The sequence below is a fragment of the Brachypodium distachyon genome, chromosome 1 (genome assembly GCF_000005505.3).
Source record: "Brachypodium distachyon strain Bd21 chromosome 1, Brachypodium_distachyon_v3.0, whole genome shotgun sequence".
NCBI classification, from domain to species: domain Eukaryota; kingdom Viridiplantae; phylum Streptophyta; class Magnoliopsida; order Poales; family Poaceae; genus Brachypodium; species Brachypodium distachyon.
In genome coordinates this window covers 54,638,319-54,656,851 of record NC_016131.3, presented here as the reverse complement: position 1 = coordinate 54,656,851, position 18,533 = coordinate 54,638,319, and the positions used below count along the sequence as shown (strand labels likewise).

Here is an 18,533-nt window from a genome sequence, read left to right as displayed (position 1 = left end):
TGCGCATTGCTAGGCCACTGATAGCCCAAAGGCCGAGGCCGGCCCATTAATTGGACGGGCGTTGTGCCCATGAAAGCTTCTTTGCAGGAGGCCCTTCAGCAAAGAGTTTGAATCTTGTTTTTGCATCTCTTCGCGCGGCAAATTACGGCAAATTATTTAAAATTCGGCAGGCGCGCGGGGAAACTAATTGCACATGTCTTTCGGCAAAGAGTTTGAATTTGGTTTTCGCGATTCTTGGCGCGGCAAAAAGTATATAGGATGCAATCAATTTGTTTTCAGAAACCCCAAAAATGGTATAATTTCCATAATTCACCAAAGAATTGACAAAAAAATGTCATGTTAATTAAGGAAAAGTGGATGAGAACTTGTTTACGGTCATACGGTCCTTCCATTTTTTACACGCGCTGAGCAAATAAAACTGAAACAATACCAACTACTTCCGATCCTATTGAACTAAAACAACGACAAGAATTTAGGATGAGAGGGGGTACCGTTTTCCTAAATTAGTTCTCTCAGTAAACACTCACTCAAAAATGAGAAAGTACCATATAAACAGAGGAAACAATCCATTTAAATTCACATGATAATCAGCAAAATTCATTCCCGGACCAAAAACCCACACGATGATCAGCAGCTGAGCTGAACATTACCCAAGGTTATTTGTTTTGACTACAGCAAAACAGGGGCAAAAGCTAGCTTAGACCGGTTGGACCAGAAACCAGTCACTGGAACAATGATTTCTCAGCCAAAGGCAAATGTCTGCTAAAATCGGTCTGAAGAAGTTCAGGCTTTCAGTTTTCACGCATTGGTTGACGACGAATGCATTCTCAGGTCTGAAAGATTAATAGCAGAATATGGGTGTGTGTCTGAAAGATTAATAGCAGAATGTGTGTGTGTGTGTGTGTGTGTGAGTGATAAGTAACCGTCACAGAAGCGTTCAATTATTCAAGGAGACAGAAGCGTCGCCGTCACATAAAAATCCCGGGCGGCCGGGATCAAATGACTGACAAAGATCGGGGACCCCAGATCTAGAATCTGTCTAGCATTCTCATGCTATGGACCACAAAGAAAAAGTCTGCATTTCATATAACCTGAGACTAACTGATGTCATTCATAAGCTCACACTGAATAGACAGCAATGCAGCATCAAATACTTTACAAGCTGAAGCTATATATACCACTTGCTAGTTGCCAGAATAAACTACTTGAGACCACGTTACTTTCAGGCAAATGAAGATGACATCTTGTTGGAGTTGCTGACAGCAGACCATATGTGAACTAGGCGATTGCAGCCAAAGACGTCGCTTTGCCCCAAGTAGGTTGGCAATAAAGTATGACCATGATCTTATCCTGTGCTTAAAAGTACCTCCATTATCTAAATTTCTGAACATTGGTTACACACATGGACTTAATCAGGATTAAGGACACCTAAACCACTAGCCAGTAAGTCATCAAACTAATCATCTGACAAACACACTCTGTCTTTTGCAATGTCATCAAGTGAACTACCAATACTGTCAAGCATGAAAAAAACAACATGCCAACTTCCAAAGCATCAGAAATTCAGAAATCGGAAGACTTTTCTTCTTTACCTGTTGTTATGCGTGTGAAGTTAAAGTACCGCACATAATTCATGTAAAAATTCAGGTATATACAAAAGATAGTACAATGATATTCGAAAACATTAAAACTCTACCTCAACTTGAAATGGCTTCGTGACTACTTCCAAACTCGAAATCTACAACTACCCACAAACAGACCAATAGGACTATGACTTTCTACAACAACACCTTTGCAGGTTTCAGAACACAAAAGCAACTCAAAGGAAATGGAACCGCTTAGCCTGCCTTGTGTCAGTCTATCCTTCTCCTATTCTCCACACCCCCCTACAGTTGGAGTCTTGGGATTCATGTCGCCCATCCCCTTTTGCCGCTGAGATATCAATGCCCACATGTTTCCAGAAGTACTGTGCCCCCGCAGGAGCAGGTCCCGTGGAGAGAATAATTCCAACTGGTTCATGAGGCCACTCATTTTGAAAATGCCCCCCAACAAAGCTGCAATCCCTGGAGTCAACATGTTCTTCTTCCCAACTCTTGTCGTCCCCACATAGCAGATCTTTGACTGTTGAAAATGTGGCTTCCGGTGGTTTGCACATGAGTTTACAGCTATGGACATCCGGAATCCAGCGATCAGTCCAAATGTTTGTGTTTCTAAATCACCAAAGCAATTTGCCTTTTTAATAGGGTCAGTATTGAACATATGGTCAATTTATTGGAGATGTAACAGGTAACATCAGAAGTCTTCATACAAATTAATTGATTTCTCAGTAAGACTACGGATCAAGGAATTACTACAAATCATTATAGAGCAAACATCCTATAAATCAAAACCTACATACAAATACGGTATAACATATTGCTGATTGCCACGCCAGAATCCTATATTGTGGATTGCTTAAATGATTGATTTCGGATCCAAATCAACTCCAAAAATTAAGAAACTTTACAAGTAGGTTTGATTATTTTTTTCACCTGCTGTAAAAATTTCAAGTCATATTGAGCACGTATGAGATATTTGAATTTAAATTCAGTGTGACTTAAAATAAAAACCAAATGAATATTTAAAAAATTGATAAAATTCTGTAGGATTCAAATTTGAGTTTCATGATAATTGGATAAGGTTGTTGATATCTCCGCACTGGCAGATTAGTGCCACTAAAGGAGAAATCATGTGATGCTTACTATAGCTGGACCAGTATGTCAGAGGATATAGTATGTCATTTATCCGTTCGTGGGACGGACGGACGGACGGATTGACCTGGGATTCCTCATCAGATCATCATTGTGGTGAGTCATATTGACTAGCTGTACATGGCTTGTACATTGATTTTCGATCTCTGCATTCTGTAAATACAAATGCATACATACATGATAAATGTGTTCTTAGCAATCTAGAGCATAAATTCTTGTTAAATCTGATATCTGGAAGAGTTCTCTCTTTATTCGTACATAGGTCCAAACGTGGTAATTATAGTTTGGTTACGCGAAAATACAAATAGGCACCTACAGCTACACATTCTAGTTCTCCACTACACTGGCTTCTACTGATATAGTGCAGTGGAACTGTGTTTACATGTTATGATAGGGCACATCTTAGCTTCATACTCCTGCATGTATTCAACCTTTAGCATGCTGTCTAGCCAACCCATTGGGACACACAACACAAGAAACAACTGCTGTTTCAACGGCGGCGGAAGCAAGAACGGCATCCGACTCTGACCAGTCATGGCCTTCCCATAACTAAGGCAATGATTCCTTGATGTTGTGGATGCTCTCCAGTGCGTGATCAGCCCCTCAAACGACCGCAGACCTGCCAAACTATAGAAAAACATCATAGAGTTGCAGATGTAACTAACATTTCTTGCAACAGGGAACCATAGTTGGTTTGGAGTTGTGGGTGATGCACGCAATCTTACAATTACAGTGTGGAAGCCTGCAGCCTTTCCTGAAGCAATGTTCCGTGTGCTGTCATCGAAAAGGAACTGAAAAATGGAAGTAGCAACTATCAGGCCGTGGTTGCTATTAGGGAATGTTCTTGGCCAAGTACTAATTAAGATGGATCATTCATACCGTTTTCTTGGGATATAATTGTGATCCGAATTGCAGCCTCCATTGATTCAATGGTGGGTTTGCAGCAGATGGTTCAACAGAGAACAAACAATCCTGGGACTTGTTTAGGCCATTGCTCGGCACAACTGGTGGATTCAATGTCTCAAAGCATATCACACCCTCGAAGCAGTCCTCCAAACCCAGCCTGCCCAGAACCTCCTCCGCGTGAACCTTGTCCGAGTTTGTGAATATCTGCAACAAGCAACTTTTGGTTGATAAATGAGACTGTAAAAATGTATTCTCCAAATTAATTTGCCAATGCAAGGCGGTAGGTTGTACAGCATAAGAGCGAAAGAACTGTGGTAAACTAACGCACTATTTTTCTCTGTGGAATGGAAAGTGGAGCGATCCTCAAAACAGGGTCAGTGCTCATAAGTCTACCATGAAGATTTGCATGAAATTCATCGTTGCCAAGCTCATAACCTAACGCCTGCAGAGAAGTATCAGTAGCATGATTAGGGGTGAACCATACAAGCTCTTGCTCTGAAATAAAATTAAATAAAAATAAATACATCTTGGACCTTTAGACCAGCCCTTGTGGTGCCATATTCCCTGTTCAATTTGCAGATGGTCACCCATGTAATCTGATAGCAAAAATTTCAAATTTAGTCTCTCCATGCATTTATGAAAACATAATGCTTTGTAAAGCAGGAAGATATGGAAAATGATTATAATTATTCAAACCTTGTATATTTTGCGGCAAGCAAGATTAATGCCAGCACTAAGGGGATAAAGAGTATCATCGATGTTCGCAGTATCAAGTGGGAAACAGCGTTTGTTAAACAAATATAACTTCGACAAACAATGCTTCTGGTTTTTAGAGCAAGGTACACGTATGGAAAAAATGGACATCACTTAAAAAGCTTGTCCTGCAGGTTAGTGTGTGTTAACTCTTGTACTGTACCTTATCTAATGAAATCCGAGAGAAAATTCAATCAACTTCATAGAATCAGTGTCATCTCTTGTTATGAAAATGAAAGTTCATATTCGTAGAGGGAGAAAAATAAATCCAGTCACAACCATGCTACACCAGCTCACCTAAGTTACCATATACTGCGATCCAACAAAACTGGTCCAATTGAAGATAGCGAACCAATCCAAGCAATTATTGTAAATGGCAGTTAAGCAAGAGACTGACAGACCTTTTCTAGGAGGAGACCATGGCTCAGAATCATTCATGTATAAAATGGTATGCCCAGCAATTTGTAGCCTGCAGGCGGGACTCGTGTGAGTGATGAGGGGGGGGGGGGGGGGGGGGGGGGTGCGCGTGCCCGCAGTCGTCACAGGCGTCCCCTCAGGTTTGCTCTCCTCCAATTTCCTATGTCTCTGAATCGTTTCTGTCGACTGTGCATGCAGGGGTGGACGAAGATGGGTGGACAACTGTTTGTCGCAAGAAACAGCCATCGTCTCTTCGTGGATTGCAGACAAAAACCATGGAGTGGGCCGCTTCCGCCTAGGCGTGTCACACCTCGCACCACCTTCGGTGAAATTCTGGCAGGCGCATCGCATTCTCCTGCGGTTCGTGGTTCCACGCGTGGCGCCGGACTTCGGATGCCGACGGCGAGGAACGGAAATCTTCTGCGGATCAGTGCCGGGCGGGATGCTGGCTTGTCGCCGGACGGCGGAAATCTCGCCCGCAATTTCCAAATTGCCGTGAGACCACGCTCCTCATTTATGCTGGGGCGTGATTTTCGGATGGCGGGCCAGCCGGATCAGCAGGTACGTGTTTCCCATCAGAACTCGTTTCAATTTAGGAAGGGACTTAATGATGTTTCAACTTTCCAAGGCGTGGGTACACGCCTAGAGGCTGGGGACCTGCCGGTTTTGCCGTGCGGGGTTTCCAAGGAAAGAAGGGAATTTCCCATATCGCCTGTACCTGACAATGTGCCTACTGTATCTGTTTGTCGGACAGAAAATAGTGGCCTTTTTATCTGTTGTCGACTACAGCAGGATTCGGCTCTTTCATCGTCGCTCTGTTCTTCCTGCCTCTCCTTCCGCGACGTTCTGATGGACGGCAGACGGGGTGGACGCGGCAATGGGTTCAGAGGAGGCCGAGGTCGATGGATACGGAAGCAGCGTCCAGCTGCGGCTCCTCAACGTCGTGCTGGTCTGAACATCCGGACGGTCCCGCAGCAGGCTTCGTCGACAGCGGGTGGCGACCAGGCTACCAGGAACGTGGAGGCTTCAACTCCCGCAGTGGCAGCCGGTGTCGATCTGGGTGTGGCGGCTCCTTCAGTTCAAGTGGGGGCTGGCGGTTCCACGCGTGCAGCCCCCTCTTCTCCTCGCTCCTTGCAAGGTGGCGACCCTGCAGAATCTTCCATGGCGGGTGCTGCTCGAGGTCGTCGGAACAGGGTTCGTGCTGACGGCTCTCCTCTCTTATGCGATATTTGTGAGAGTCCCGATCACGTTGCACCACGTTGTCCAGTTTTGAGGGCACCACGGTCTTCGGTACAGTTTGTGGGAATCGCTTCATCCAGTTTGGGATATTGTGTTATTAATTCAGCTGGCAATAAAAAGAAGCAAAGTGCATCCCTTTTGGTTCGTGTTGTCGGAGGGTCTTGTCCGGCGGACGTGGTTCTCCAAGAGCTTAAGCGAATTGTGCCGATTGCCGACTGGCAATGGACTGCTCGCCCTCATGGGGACGATGCTTTCATCGTCCCTTTCCCCTCCCAGTTGGAGCTCGACGGTTTGGTCCGTTTTGAAGAACTCCATGTCCGCAATCCGCGGATCATCCTCCAGTTTGAGTTGTGGTCAGCGCATTCCCAGGCAAAGTTTGAAATTCCTAAAGTTTGGGCTCGTGTGCATGGAGTACCTGAAGAGATCCACGACTTTGATCGTTTGTGGAATGTGGGCGAACTAGCGGGCGAGACTCTTAAGATTGACATGGTGTTCACGAGGAAGCACAAAATTCCACGTATATTGATTGGTATTGTTAACCCGGCCGAGCTTAAAGGCATCATCGAGCTTTCAGTCGATGGGTGGATGCATTACGTGAATTTTGAGCTGGAGGATGGTCATGGTGTTTCTGGGGACGATGACGATGGTTTGCTTGATGACTTTCGCCCAGAGAATGGCAAAGATGAAGGCAACAAAGATATGAAGTGGATGATGTTGCTGGGAATTCAAATAATGGGGCTGCTGCCCCGCCTGCGAGTGGTGGCACTGAGCAAGTTCAGCCCATTGGTTCTACCTCAGTGGAGGGGCGTTCGGGGGCTGCGAACGCCATGGGGGCCTTCTCCATGGCTGCTTCACCAACAGCATTGGCTCAGGTCCCTTCGGAGGTGGCAAGGCAGACTGCTTCTTCTTCAAAATTAGCAGCAGCTTCAGCAGCTCTTTTGGCTTGTTCGTCCGGTGTTGCTGATGTGGCTGCCACTACTGCAGCGTTTTCTGCAGTTTCAGCTGCCATGGAAGGACCTTCTGCTGCTCTCGCTGCTATGCCTTCGCCTTTGACTGCCATGGTAGCGCCCAGTTCGGCGTCGGTTGCTGCTCCTGCGGACGCGACAACATCTCAAGCTGCCGTGGTGCCTTTTGAGGCACATCTCTCTGCTGCGGCGCCTCGTCCTTCGGAGGCCAGGTCTTCACAGGGGGCTGACGGAGGCGGTACCGGGGTGTTCACTCCGGTGGTGTATCGGCGTCGAGGTGCGACTGACCGTCGTGGCAAGGGGCAGGTGGCCCTTTCCTCGCCATCACCGGTCTCGCGGGAGTCTCAGCTGCAGCTGCTCTAGGGATGCAGCTACTCTTTGGAGGCTGTGTCCAGGGCGGTTGGTCGCATGGTCGAGTTCGCGTCTTCTCCACTTTCTCCTTCATACGGAGTCATAAGCCACAGGAGTAGACGATAACACATGTCACCAACGATGAACTCCCTTATTTGTGCACCCTCCCTTGAAACTTGGGCAGGACCATCCAAGCGTTTTCCGGCCTGACAGAGCTTGTAAAATCCAGAAAATTTCAACAGTTGTGAATATGGCATGCTGCCAGGCCAACCGGTGACAATATCAATAAATCGCATCTCATGGTCAAAAATCCCTTACAGGAACATACTGTAGTTCTTCGCATGGTCGCACCAGTCTTCCGATGAATCAACAGCAGGAAGGGTCATGACTATGTGGGTGGCATCAATTGCGCCACAACAATTTGGCAGACCAGACACCACCTCAAAGCTAGCTTTGATATCATCCATCCTCTCCTGGTCCAGCCACACCAGCTGATGCCGAGCCCTCTCTTCCATCGACTCGATAAACCTCCATGTCACTTGCGAAACAGTAGACTGCCCCACGCCAAAAGCAGCTCCAACCGACACCTGGGAATCACGGGATGCCAGCCTCCTCATGGCAATTCCTACTTGCTTCTCCACACTAAGTAGTCTTCCCTCAATGTTGATCAGCCCAGAAGGTGGCCTTGAGATCAAATCATCCCTTACAATTGAGCAGATGTAATCAAAAGTACTCCTCGACGTCCTGAAGAAATACCTGAATGCTTCCTCCTCGTCTGAAGGCACTGGCGCAGTAACAACTGTCCATCAGAATCAAAACTCAAAAAATTATCTACAAGATTCACATCAACCGCATCGCATTGAGGTGTCACAATTCTGCATAAGATAAATCTACAAGATTCATCGTTCCGGCAAGAACAAGGTTGTCCACACCCCAAATCATGATTTGAGCGAATTTGGGGATGCGACATGAACGGTCAGGGCTTGGGGAGAGGAGAGTTCGAGGGTTTACGGTGTTTGGGAGGTGCTTCATACCTGAATCGGCTTGACGTTCCTTTTGCTTGCTGAGGAAGGCGTACCACCACTCCATGTCAGGGTCACGGAGGTCCGGCTGGTGCGCCGCCACCGCGCAGCCGGGCTTGGCTCCCTTGAACTTGCCAGAGTCCTTCGCCTTCGACTTGCTGGATTCCATGGTCTTCGGGTTGTCGGAGTCCTTGATCTGATGCTTACCCTTCTTGGACTTGTTCACCGGCGCCATCCTCCGACCCCTCTACTGGCCCTTGCCGCCTCCCGATTCCTCCTCCCTATCTTCTTTCTCTCCTCCTGGTGCTTCCTAGTCGCTGCCTATGCCCTCCTGCTGACAACTAGGTCTCGGAGGAACACAAACGCCAACAGCTGTGGCCGTTTTATTGCATGTGTGGGTCCATATTGTTAGTGAATAGGCAAGACAGATTTAGATATAACTTAAGGCTTTCCCAATAGAAATACCAAAAATAGTAATAAATAATAGTACAGATACCAAAAATAGACTACAAGTATAAGCTTGGAAGTAACAAAATGCCAAAAATAGTAGAAATCTCGTCATCGACTCGTCGGGTTTGTTCTTTATTTTGAGAAACAAAATCTTGATTTAGATGCATGATAATCCATGATTAATTAAAATTGCTGCCAAAAAGTTCCGGAGCCGAATGAGCTCCAAGACACAAACAACATCTGGTCCATTGACTAGGAGTGTCCTGTGAGTGTGTTTGTGTGACGGTGTTGTGCTGTTCTTGTTCTTCTTTTTTTTGGTGGGTCCACGCTGGCCTGACAAGTGGGCCATCCAGATCAGTTTCACTGCCAAAAGCCTTGAATTGAACTATTAGTGTTATTAGTGAACCTTGGCCACAATAGTGGTGGTTTTTAGTAAAAGAAAACGTAGGCTGGCAGGTAATTGAAACCCTATTCACTAACAGCCCTTTCGGCAACCGTCGTGGTAGAAATGAAATGAAATCCAATTTTTGATACAATTTCATTTCGTTGAATTTGAATTCCTTGTTGAAAAATCATGTTTGTCTACCACATGGATTTGTAGAGTGAGACACAATTCCCGAGAACTGATGGCTTTTGGAGAGGAATTGGGGTTAGTTATAGTGCAATTCCAAGGAATTTGAGATTGAATTCCTATGACCAATTCCGTGCCAACCAAACAAGTTCGTTTCTGGAATTCAAAATGAATTCTAGAGTTCTAGGCCCAAATGATGGGTGCCAAACGAGCTGTAATGGTTTTTTGTAATTTACTCTATGTGTAAATCAGCAAATGTTCGTTGCAGTAGAGGAAAAATTAAAATGTCAAATTGTGTGATGAGTAACACCTTAAAAGATGTTGTAAAGAACACTGGTACTTGAATAACATAAGTCAGGATCAGAGATGAAGTAATTTCTGTTGATCAGTTGAATGGAATCTGTAGATGAACAACGCAGTTGCAGCCAAAGACGTTGCTTTGTGCCAAGTAGGCAGGCAATTAAGTATAACCATGATCTTATCTTGTGCTTAAAAGTACTCCCCGTTATCTAAATCTCACAACATTGGTTACACATATGGACTTAATTAAGACACCTAAACCACTAGCCAGATATTGTTCAAACTAATCATCTGACCTATGAGCCACAGTTCCACACAAGCACAAATCATGAAAAATACCTCTTTTCTGCATTTTTTGGCAGTGTCAAGTGAATTAATAACACTGACAAGCATGAAAAACAACATGCCAACTTGGAAAGCATCAGAAATTCAGAAATCGGAACTTTTATTTACCAGTTGTCGCAGCTCTGGACGACGCTGGGGTCAAAGATGTTGGTCATCCTGGGGTTGGGCCCCCGGGCGATGACGCAGGTGTAGTCCTCCGCCTCGCTCATCACCGCCCTCACCGCCGGCGACCGCTGCACCGGGGAGAGAAAGCGCGAGCCGAGAGTCCCTGTTCTTGACGCCAAACTCGATCGGCGAGCTGGGCCAGGCGCCGGCGCCAGCGCCGAGGCCGAGGCCCTTGTAAGGCAGCTGCACCCACCTGTAGTCCAAGAGACCTGAGCTGGGAAAGAGGGCGCAACTCTTCCAAACTACACCATTCACCGTCTATCAAGGCCAGAGCACTTCTGTTTAAATAATTAACTAACATGGATTCAGTTATATAAGGTAAATTAAACATTAGTACAACAAAGTTGCATAGCTAATGACAATAGCTCCCACTCCCAAAAGATGATCCATTTCCTCGTTTTCAAAAAGCCAATGATTTCCATCAAGTAAAACAACATTTCACCTTAGAGACTGTATGCAATGCAACTCAAGGTGATAGGAATTGTCATCGTCAAGGAGAATATTAACTCAAGCATGATGGTAGTTGTTTGCTTTCAAAGTAGCCACACACCATTCCTGGAGAGATTACAGGTAACCATCAAGTCTGATTACATCAAAGGTAACGAAGGAAATAACACTAAATTAAACAAAGATGCATCGTTGCATCTCACACAATACTTCCAGTCGGCTTGTTCAGTTCACATCTTGGGAGATGTTCTGTAATGACCTCCCTTATCACTTTACCGTTACGATTCTTTTTCTGGCAGTTCACTTCAGTATAACCGGTATCATGATGTTCCGGAAGTTCTAGAGATGGAAGCAGTTGGTCTTGGCGATCAATAATTATATTGTGAAGCAGGCAGCAGACAAGAATTATACTCGGTAACTTCTTCTTATCAGGCCTCCACATGACTTTGTGCAAGATCCTCCAGGAGCCTTTCAGCCGTGCCAATTCTCTTGTTCCAAGCGTTCTTGCGGCTTTTTGACGGGCATTAAAATCGACCATTAGGGCAGACAGACTTTCTCTTTGATATGGAGTCATAAGCCACGGGAGTAGAGGATAAGACACGTCACCAACAGTGAACTCCCGTATTTCTGAATCCTCCCTTGAAACTTGGGCAGGACCATCCAAGCGTTTCCCAGCCTCACAGAGCTTGTAAAATCCAGATAATTTCATCAATCGGGAAAATGCCATGCTGCCAGGCCAACCGGTGACAATATCAATAAATCGCATCTCATGGTCAACAATCCCTTGCAGGAACATACTGTAGTTGTTCGCATGGTCGTACCAGTCTTCCGATGACTGAACAGCAGGAAGCGTCATAACTATGTGTGTGGCATCAATGGCGCCACAACAATTTGGCAGACCAGACACCACCTCAAAGTTAGCTTTGATATCATCCATCCTCTCCTGGTCCGGCCACACCAGATGATGCCGAGCCCTCTTGTCCATCGACTTGATAAACCTCCATGTCACTTGTGAAACAGTAGACTGCCCCACGCCAAAAGCAGCTCCCACAGACATCTGGGAATCACCGGATGCCAGCCTCCACATGGCAATTGCTACTTGCTTCTCCACACTAAGTAGTCTCCCTTCAATGTTGATCAGCCCAGAAGGCGGCCTTGAGATCAAATCATCCCTTACAATAGAGCAGACGTAGTCAAAGGTACTCCTCGACGTCCTGAAGAAGTACCTGAATGCTTCCTCCTCGTCTGAAGGCACTGACGCAGTAAGACCTGTCCATCAGAGTCAATCGAAACTCAAAATTTTATCTCCAAGATTCGCCTCAACAGCATCGCATTGCGGGGTCACAATTCTTCATAAGATAAATCTACAAGATTCGTCCTTCCGGCAAGAACAAGGTTGTCCACCCACCCAAATCTTGATTTGATAGAATTTGGGGGATGCAGCATGGACGGTCAGGGCTTGGGGAGAGGACAGCGCTAGGGCTTACAAGATTTGGGAGGAGGTTCATACCTGACTTGGCTTGGCGTTCCTTGTGCTTGCTGAGGAAGGCGTACCACCACTACGTGTCAGGGCTACGGAGGTCCGGCTCGAGCGCCGCAACCGCGCCGCCGGGCTTGGCTCTCTTGACCTTGCCGGAGTCCTTCGGCTTGCTGCATTCCATGACCATCCGCATGGCCTTCTTGGTCTTCTCGTCGGTCGCGGTCGCGCCGCCTCCCGATTCCTCCTCCCTTTCTTCTTCTTGCTCTCCTCCGGCTCCAGGGCCTTTATCGTCGCTGCCAATGGCCTCCTGCTGACAACTGTCAGGAACAGAACTAGAGTATACATTTGGAAGCAGTAATAAAATTGGAAACACAGTACTCGCCGGATACAAATCTTCTTTATTTTGAATTTTTCTATAAGAAGATCGAAGAAAAATAAAATAGAAAAAAAACCAACACACCGTGTCAAGTGTTAACCTCCTTGCTGCGAGCAAGGGTGGCCTCCCGAAGGCGCATTGATTGGCGTCGTCCTCCAGGCGGTGAGCGACGACCGGCGGGAATATGCTGCGCGAGCGGCACGTCGGGACAGACCGCGGCGACGGCGCACGAGTAATACCCTTGGTGGATCGGATCCGAGCCATAAGGAGCCAAGCCAGAGCGGATCCGGGCCATAGGGAGGTGCGGCGACGTCCCATTGGCAGCGCCTCTTCCCGATTCCTCCTTCCTTTCTTCTTCTTGCTCTCCTCGGGCTCCAGGGGCTTTCTCGTCGCTGCCAATGCCCTCCTGCTGACAACTCGGTCTCTCAGAACAAAAAAAGAGTATACGTTTGGAAGAAGTAATAAAATGAGTAAAATACACCCGCGGTCCTAATATTATTGACGAGGTGTCAAGTTAGTCCTAAATTTAGTAAACTGCATATTTAGGTCCTATTTTTTTGAGAAGTGTGTCGTGACAGGTCCTAAACTCGTCAAAGAACGTTTGACCAGCCTACGTGGCACGCTGACCGAATACACGTCAGCTAAAGGGCCCGTTGTACATGACTGAAGCTACAAAATTTGATTAAATGTATCCTCGGTCCTAATATTATTGACAAGGTGCCAAGTTTGTCCTAAAATTACTAAAACTGTAAGTCCTATTATTTTTTTTGGTAAGTGGGTCACGACAGGTCCTAACTTCATTCTCCGTGACACCTACGACCAACCTCGCGACCCCCCACGGTCTCTAAGCTACGTTGCATTGACCGCCTTTCTCCGCCAAAGCTAGAGCCACAAGCCAGTCCTGCGCTAGTGCCCTATATCGTCGGGAACGTGAACGACATTTGCGCCGTTGCGTGCGGTCCCGAGCACACGCCGTGCCGTCGCTGCACACCGCCTCGGCCAACAGCCTCCCCGAGCCGTGACTCCTTGCTTACTAGCTTCGCCTCGTCGTTGTACACCTTTGACCATCCTCGTGTTGTGTAGCGTTCCACCGCCTAGCACCGTCCTCCATCGCTACACGAGCTCCCCCCTCCAGCTCGCCACCAAGCACCCACAACAACTCAGTTGGTGCCCCTAAAAGCGCGCAAGCCACCCCAATTCTCTACTCTCCCTTGCCGCAACTACAATGACTCGCCGGCAAGAACCGCGGCAATGGGTGAGACAACACACTATTTCATAGCACTAATTATGCCAACAGGCCCCTTAGCTAACGTGTATTCGGTCACGTAGGACGGTCAAACGCTCCTAAACGAGCTTAGGACCTCTCCTAACCCACTTAACAAAAAATTAGGATCTAAATATGCAGCTTAATAAGTTTAGGACTAACTTTGCACCTCGTCAATAATATTAGGACCGCGGATGCATTTTTCCTCACGTCAGTTATGTCCAGCGAGCTATTTGGCTGACGTGTACTCGGTCAACGCGCCACGTAGGCCGGTCAAACGCTCCTGGATGAGCATAGGACCTGTCGTGCCACACTTAGCAAAAAATTGGGACCTAAATATGCAGTTTAGTAATTTTAGGACTAACTTGACACATCGTCAATAATATTAGGACCGCGGGTGTATTTTACTCCAATAAAATTGGAAACATAGTATCCCGTACATATGTCATCAACGACTCGTCCGGTACAAATCTTCTTTATTTTGAATTTTTCTATACAAAGATCCAAGAAAAATAAAATAGAAAAAACTCAACACACCGTGTGAACCTCCTGGCGGCGAGCGAGGGTGGCCTCCTGAAGGCACATTGATTGGCGTCGTCCTCCTGCCGGTGAGCAACGACCGGCAGGGATATGCTGCAAGAGCGGCACGTTGGGACAGACCGCGGCAACGACGCATGAGTAAGACCCTTGGTGGCTCGGATCCGAGCCATAAGGAGCCAAGCCGGATCGGATCCGGGCCATAGGGAGGTGCGGCGACGTCCCATTGGCAGTGCCACCTCCCGATTCCTCCTCCATTTCTTCTTCTTGCTCTCCTCTTGTTCCGGGGGCTTTCTCGTCACTGCCCATGCCCTCCTGCTGACAACTCGATCTCTCAGGAACAGAACTAGAGTATACGTTTTGAAGTAGTAATAAAATTGGAAACGTAGTATCCCGTACATATGTCATCAGTGGCTCGTCGGGTACAAATCTTCTTTATTTTGAACTTTTCTATACAAAGATCCAAGAAAAATAAAATAGAAAAAAATCAACACACTGTGTGAACCTCCTGGCTGCGAGCGAGGGTGGCCTCCCGAAGGCGCATTGATTGGCGTCGTCCTCCTGGCGGTGAGCGACGACCGGCGGGGATATGCTGCGAGAGTGGCACGTGGGGACAGACCGCGGCGACGGCGCATGAGTAAGACCCTTGGTTGCTTGGATCCGAGCCATAAGGAGCCAAGCCGGATCGGAGCCGGGCCATAGGGAGGGGCAGCGACGTCCCATTTGCAGCGCGGCCTCCCGATTCCACCTCCCTTTCTTCTTCTTGCTCTCCTCCTGCTCCAGGGACTTTCTCGTTGCTGCCCATGCCCTCTTGCTGACAACTCGGTCTCTCAGGAACAGAACTAGAGTATACGTTTGGAAGCAGTAATAAAATTGGAAACATAGTGTCCCATACATATGTCATCAACGACTTGTCCGGTACAAATATTCTTTATTTTGAATTTTTCTATACGAAGATCCAAGAAAAATAAAATATAAAAAAATCAACACACCGTGTGAACCTCCTGGCGGCGAGCGAGGGTGGCCTCCCGAAGGCGCATTGATTGGCGTCATCCTCCTGGCGGTGAGCGACGACCGGCGGGGATATGCTGCGAGAGCGGCACTTCAGGACAGACCGCGGCAACGGCACACGAGTAAGACCCTTGGTGGCTCAGATCCGAGCCATAAGGAGCCAAGCCGGAGCAGATCCGGGCCATAGGGAGGTGCGGCGACGTCCTCCGGTCTGCTAGTAGGACTGTCGCCGCCGCCGGCCCTCGCCTAAGATAGAGATAGTGGACAGTCAGATACGGCAAGGGATTGGAGAGGTATATATTCGGGGCTAGGTGTTCGCCTCAAAGCCTCGGTTTTAGTGAGGTTTAAGATGGGCCAGCTCCGATGGCTTAATGGGCTTTTGACATGGTATAGAGATGTGAGCTCTAAAAAAGATGCTTAAATTGGTTTCAAAGTTAACGAACCGAGCTTTTGTCGAACGGAGTCAGAGAGCATTTGTTAAATCGCCCGGCTTCAAACTTTTCGTCCAACCCTAGGAGGTGCGGTGACCTCCCTCTGGCAGCACCGCATGGAGAGGGGGGCGCGGCGATGTGAGATGGCAAGGTATTCGCATGCTTCCAAGTAGATCGGTCTCTTTGAGTTTACACTCGGTGTTATTTTCAAAAAGTGCATAGGGTCGAATCAATTTTGTTTTCAAGAACACCGAAAATGGTATAGTCATACGATCCACCCATTGTTTACACGCCCTGAGCAAATAAAACTGAAACAATACCAAGACATTGAATTCTTGCTGTAATTAAATTTGTGTTGATCATAGATGTAGTAATTTTTTTGCTATAATGATTTTGTTTTGCGAAGATTGCTATAATGATTAACCATGCACATTTGAACACCAGTGCAGGAACTCATATAATTGGCACAACAGCAGTGGTAGCAACATCTATGGTGCATCTCATTCTTCACCACTTTCGTATACCCACATTATAGGACCCCATGCAAAAGGGGAAGGTCTCCCAACCATACGTCACGTGATTTCAGACGTCCTCCGGCAGGCCTCGCGAAGTTTACAGGATATGTTTACCCGCCATCGAAGACCGACAAACCGCCACTGTAAATCCCTCTAGCACCACCCATAAAGTGCGTGGAGTACAGCAGTGGTGGGCGCAGTACCCGCCATTGGATATTTCCAATGGCGGTCTATAGCCACCGCCACTGGAACCGTTTCCAGTGGCGATGGTGTCTAACCGCCACCAGTATATGTTTAGTGGAGGTGGTTTATAATTGCCACTTGTACTATTTTTTTCCGAAAAAAATAAATGAATTATGTATAAAAATAAATATTCCTGTAGCACAGAAATAGTAGGAATACAGTACAGCATAGAAAATAGCAGGAATACAGCAGCACCAAAGAAACAGCAAATATATTACAAAGTTCCACACGAGTTAAACATTCAAGTCACATGCATGTATACAAAGTGTTTGAAAGAATGAGCCACAAATAAAAGTGTTCCACACATATTAACCACTTTTGGCGACAGTCCCGCCGCCGTAGTAATCCCAGCTCGTTTTGAGGACCTTCTTGTTGAGGATTTTGTCGATGTCCTTCTGGATCTCGTACATGAGAATTTATGAGTTGTGCCCTAACTCGGCGTTGGCCAGAAAGAAATTTCTCACTTCTTCGAAGGTCTTCTTCCCCTTCGGCTTGCAGTCGTAGATGAACTGCTGAATAGTGTGCGCGCAGTAGTAACCACAGTAGACGGATCCTTCAGGCTGTTGCTCACAGGGGAACCTGAAAGTGTGCCTGAGGGGAGCATCAGGATTGCGGCTGAAACCAGGCATCGCGTACTAGTTCACCACGTCGCGATAGGTTGAGTCGATGACATTTTTGATCGGGTCAAAGTCGCGTTGTGGTTCATTCTCCTTGCGTCGTAGTGGATCAAAATATGTGACCCCTCCAAGATCGAGGCAGATGGCGACTGTCACCCAATGGCCGCTGTTTCACAAGAAAACGCACATTGTATTAGCCAAATAATATAACAAGCAAGTCTTCCGACGGAAAAAGATGTATATATTCACGCGAATTGAAAACAAATTACTGTAGATGGTACAATATCAATATAAAACGGTGGTCTTGGTGCTTCAACATGAATTGAGTGAGGTATTCAATCGCCAACCTTCTACTTTTGGCCAACAATGGGTCTGGACCAAGCAAAGTGGCGTTGAAGAGAAGGGGGTCGGCGACGGCATCCCATATTGCTTCACCCTATAGGCCTCCCTCGTGTAGTGTACACACCACAGTCTTAATATGGCGTTGTCGAGGCACTTGCGGTTGAAGAGGTGAAACAACTCGAGGAAGTCAACACCGACGGTAACATCGTTTTCCCTCTAGATTTCCCCCGTATTGGAGTCGAAGAAGCCATAATGCTTGGGCACTCGAACCCTAATTTCCAGATTTGTTAGGTCTGCACCTGATGATGCCACATTCATGTATTTTTCATGGAGCTCTTGCATCTCCCGTGGCAGGCAATACAGGTCATCCGGGGACACCATCGGTTGTCCAGGGTGGAACAACAAAAATTGGGAGAATCGCCTGTCCATGAAATAAGATCCATCAAGCAATCTATCTCCAACACGGGAGTGGGTGGGCATCTTCATAATATCTGGTCGCTCTTCCCAAATCCCTTCTATCTGCGACGCGGTCTTTGGTTTTCTTCCCGTAGAAGACGACTCTTTCCCCTCCTTTGAGAAGCCCTTGCTTGCCTTGCCGACTGTCCCCCTCTTGTTTATCCTGCGTCTCAGGAAATCGGAATTGTCCATTTTATGGGGGACCTGCATCCTAGATGGGGCACTTGGACGGGGCTCCAACAGGGCCGATGCTGCTGCGGCTCTCCGAGGGACGGGTCTTGGTATGGATGTCTTCGAGGCTTCGGGTCTGGGCGGCGATGGAGGATTTTGGCATGCATTGTTGTCGTTGCACTCCGCCGCAGGTGAGGTCTCGTTCGGCGGGCTCGTAGTCCAAAGGACCGGGTGAGGCGCCAACCGGCGATGGAGACGTCAGGCGCTGGGCGGGTGGAGATGGACCGAGGCGGGGCGACGGAGATGGAGACGGAGAAGGCTCCGTAGCGAGGACCACCAACCTCCTAGGCCAGATGACGTAGGAGTTGAGGCAATCCCTTAGGGTCGTCGCCTCTTCGTGTGGAGGATA

The 18,533-nt window shown here is 47.4% G+C and overlaps 3 protein-coding genes across 5 annotated transcripts; 1 reads left to right on the top strand and 2 right to left on the bottom strand.

Moving 5' to 3' along the window:
- Positions 1–2,951: 2,951 nt before the first annotated feature.
- Positions 2,952–4,868, bottom strand: LOC100841294. Its single transcript, XM_024457406.1, has 6 exons — positions 4,811–4,868; positions 4,190–4,252; positions 3,985–4,098; positions 3,630–3,860; positions 3,476–3,541; positions 2,952–3,377 (listed from the first exon to the last, which is right to left on the bottom strand). The coding sequence occupies exons 1-6, from the start codon at positions 4,841–4,843 to the stop codon at positions 3,354–3,356; spliced, it is 531 nt and encodes a 176-aa protein (XP_024313174.1). The 5' UTR covers positions 4,844–4,868; the 3' UTR covers positions 2,952–3,353.
- LOC112269906 lies at positions 4,260–5,733 on the top strand. Its single transcript, XM_024457405.1, has 3 exons — positions 4,260–4,857; positions 5,025–5,387; positions 5,581–5,733. The coding sequence occupies exons 1-3, from the start codon at positions 4,783–4,785 to the stop codon at positions 5,674–5,676; spliced, it is 534 nt and encodes a 177-aa protein (XP_024313173.1). The 5' UTR covers positions 4,260–4,782; the 3' UTR covers positions 5,677–5,733.
- A 1,015-nt stretch (positions 5,734–6,748) lies between these two features.
- Positions 6,749–12,578, bottom strand: LOC100840690 (protein ANTAGONIST OF LIKE HETEROCHROMATIN PROTEIN 1-like). Of its 3 annotated transcripts, none has more exons than XM_024457403.1 (6): positions 12,192–12,578; positions 10,677–11,950; positions 10,178–10,512; positions 8,416–8,775; positions 8,138–8,180; positions 6,749–8,065 (listed from the first exon to the last, which is right to left on the bottom strand). In XM_024457403.1, the coding sequence occupies exons 4-6, from the start codon at positions 8,636–8,638 to the stop codon at positions 7,696–7,698; spliced, it is 636 nt and encodes a 211-aa protein (XP_024313171.1). In that variant the 5' UTR covers positions 8,639–8,775; positions 10,178–10,512; positions 10,677–11,950; positions 12,192–12,578; the 3' UTR covers positions 6,749–7,695. The 3 variants fall into 3 exon arrangements, with proteins under 3 accessions (XP_024313171.1, XP_024313172.1, XP_024313170.1); XM_024457404.1 differs by having other exon boundaries at positions 8,138–8,165; XM_024457402.1 differs by having other exon boundaries at positions 6,749–8,180.
- Positions 12,579–18,533: the final 5,955 nt, after the last annotated feature.